Source organism: Octopus bimaculoides, chromosome 9 (genome assembly GCF_001194135.2).
Source record: "Octopus bimaculoides isolate UCB-OBI-ISO-001 chromosome 9, ASM119413v2, whole genome shotgun sequence".
Classification (NCBI taxonomy): domain Eukaryota; kingdom Metazoa; phylum Mollusca; class Cephalopoda; order Octopoda; family Octopodidae; genus Octopus; species Octopus bimaculoides.
The window spans coordinates 15179964-15183300 of NC_068989.1; the positions used below are offsets into that span (position 1 = coordinate 15179964).

The 3337-nt window shown below is 39.5% G+C and overlaps 1 protein-coding gene across 1 annotated transcript in view; it reads right to left on the reverse strand.

The window, feature by feature from the left end:
* LOC106874613 (cell cycle checkpoint control protein RAD9A) overlaps positions 1-3337 on the reverse strand; it is a 19160-nt gene continuing 15823 nt past the window's right edge. The window contains exons 9-12 of the mRNA XM_014922401.2: positions 3177-3308; positions 2252-2335; positions 897-1134; positions 1-170 (exon numbers count right to left, since the gene is read on the reverse strand). Of these exons, the coding sequence (XP_014777887.2) occupies positions 6-170; positions 897-1134; positions 2252-2335; positions 3177-3308 (619 nt within the window). The 3' untranslated portion in view covers positions 1-5. The remainder of the gene's footprint in view (positions 171-896; positions 1135-2251; positions 2336-3176; positions 3309-3337) is intronic.

Genomic DNA, 3337 nt, shown 5'->3' on the forward strand with positions numbered 1-3337 from the left:
AATATTTAATTGAATATCTTCAGTTTGTATAAAAGTATATATATATATATAAAAGTATTTAATAATTCCTCAATTCTTACTTTTTTACTAGGAGGTGTTCCAGGAATGACATCATCTTCACTATCATCATTGTTTTGTTTAGAGACGTGGAGATTAGGCTTGGGAATGAACTGGAACAGAATGAAAACAAAATTCTTACTCATAAACGGCAGTAGAGTTCTTAACATTGGTGTCATAGTGTGCAATAATTTTCATTGCATTAGTCTCTATATTATCAACACTTTCATATAAAGAGAAAGCTGGAGTGGAGAACTGAAAATGGAATACAATATCAAGATACTGAGCCTTAAGAAAGCAATGACAAGAGATTGAGATATCCGGCACCTTGCTGTACTCAAAAAAACCTATCCATCACAGCAGAATTGAAACTGGTGCTGGTGCCACGTAGAAAGCACCCAGTACACTCTGTGGAGTGGTTGGTGTTAGGAAGGGCATCCAGCCATAGAAACCATACCAGAACAGACAATGGAGCCTGGTGTGGCCCCTTGGTCAAACCATCCAGCCCATGCCAGCATGGAAAACGGACGTTAAATGATGTTGATGATGATGACACAATTCAAGTCTTTCGTGTCGTGTTTCCAATCTTTCATGAAAACATGTCTAGCCATGGGGAAATATTACCTTGTTTGGAAACTGATGATGGTTGACAACAGGAGCAGGGATCCAGCTGTAGAAAATCTATCTCAACAAATTCTGTCAGATCCAAGCAAGCATGGGAAAAATGCACATTAAAATAATGATGATGATAATGATGATGATGATGATGATAAATATTGATGAAACAGCAGAAATAGGGATGGGATAACAGAACAAAAGAAATTCATGTTTCTCCTTACTTGAACAGCTATAATTGGACTGCTAGATTCTTCTTGCGATTCATGTTCAGAAGCTTTTTTATGAGAGTTAACCTTTTGCTTGCTGCTTGGTGAACTTTCTGTGGGTGCTTGGTGAGCATAACGTGAAATATTGGGCGTGCTTACATCACCAGGTTCATTTACTGTAAACTCATCCCATTCCACAAAGATGGAATCATCATTGAAAGAATCATCTGCATCCATCTGACAGGAGGTAGGCCTAATTAAGAATAAAGTATAAACGCTGATTTCAAATTTTGGTACAAGGCCAGCTATTCTGGGGGAGGGGTTAAGTCGATTACATCAACCCCTGTGCTCAACTGGTACTTATTTTATTGACCCTGAAGGGATGAAAGGTGAAGTCAACCCTGGCAGTATTTGAACCCAGAATGTAAAGACAGACGAAATACTACTAACCATTTTTTCCAGCTTGCTAATGATTCCATTAGCTCACTGCCTTAAAGAATGTATATTTTGACTTGGGTTAGTTTGTGCTACCAAAAAATTTGAAGAACTAAATACACCCTTGCACTCAATGGCATGCTGTGTGGTATGAAGTTTGCTTCTAAACAACGTGGTTCTGGATTCAGTCCCACTACATGGCACCTTGGGCAAGTGTCTTCTACTATAATCCCATACTGACCAAAACCTTGTGAGAGGATATGGTAGACAGAAACTGAAAGAAGTCATTCATATATTCATATATGGAAGACATGGAGCAGAAGTGGTGAAGGCTGATCTCAGGAAACTAGATTTCACACAACAGACAACAATGGAATGCAAAAAATGGTGGGATGTTGTGTTGCAAGCATGGGAAAATGGACATAAAAATAATGACAATGATTATGATGGTAGTAGCAGTGGTAGTGGTGACCATGAGAATGATGAGTTTTATACAATTTTCCTCTGCAGAAATCACTCAGAAGGCGAGCTGGCAGAAACGTTAGCATGCCGGGTGAAATGCTTAGCGGTATTTCGTCTGCCGTTACGTTCTGAGTTCAAATTCTGCCGAGGTCGACTTTGCCTTTCATCCTTTCGGGATAGATTAAATAAGTACCAGTTACGCACTGGGATCAATCTAATTGACTTAACCCGTTTGTCTGTCCCTGTTTGTCCCCTCTGTGTGTAGCCCCTTGTGGGCAGTAAAGAAATAAGAAATCACTCAGAAGGCATTGTAGCCAAAGTTACAGGAGAAGACACTTGCACAAAGCACAGTGCAGTGGAACTGAACTTAAGACCACATGATTACAAAGCAAACTTCTTAACCACATAGCCATGCGTGCAGCTTAATGCTCTAAACATTAAGCAGGTCATCAATCAGTGAACTGTTAACTTACATATTATTTGCAGCTTCTCTGTCAGGTCCTTTGTTTTTCCCTGATGATGTTTTAGATGAATGTGCAGAAAGTTTAGACTGTTTGCTGAAGAAGACAAAGAAAAAAAAAAAATGGAAATCATTTAAAAAATATATTTTATCGAAATCGAAATTGAACCAAATTCGATGACTGGCACATATGCCAACCTTCCTTCATTGGACACTAAACTCAGCTTGCGAAGACCTGTTGGGGCAAGTGAGATCAAAACTGAACCAAATTCGATGACTGGCACCCATGCCAGTGGAGCGCTAACAGCACCATCCGAGCGGGATCACTGCCAGAGCAGTGGTCTCGCTCCTGTGCCGGTGGCATATAAAAAGCACCATTTGAGCGCAATCGTTTCCAGCTTCGCCTTACTGGCACTTGTGCCGGTGGCATGTGAACAAAACATTGGGCTGACTCCTGTGCAGGTGGCACGTAAAAAACACCATTTGAGCGTGGCCGTTGCTAGTACTGCCAGACTGGCCCTCATACCGGTGACATGTAAAAAGCACCCACTACACTCTTGGAGTGGTTGGTGTTAGGAAGGGCATCCAGCTGTAGAAACTCTGCCAGATCAGATTGGAGTCTGGTGTAGCCATCTGGTTCACTAGTCCCCAGTCAAATTGTCTAACCCATGCTAGCATGGAAAGCGGACTAAATGATGATGATGATGATTTCCTTAATAAATTAAACAAAAAAAAAATTACAAAAAATTTATTTCCCCAGAAAAGTTTTTATTTCTTTTATGAGGTAGTTGCCAAACACATGACCAAAGTCAGTGACTTTAAAAATCAAACAGGCCACTTAAGTATATTTCCTATTTCCAATTAACATGAAATTAATAACCTTGGGCCACTTTTGCGTAAATATACTTGAAATTACTGTATTAAAGTTGTAATCTTACCCTTTTGTGTGATTAGCTTTCTTGCTATTTGATAAAGCTTGACTACATGGATTATCTTCAGTCTCATCACGTGTAGCTAACACAAAATTTGCTTCAAACAGTCTCTCACTCTGAATTGAGTATATAATTGGCCTGAAAAAAAAAAAAGAAAAAAAAAAAAA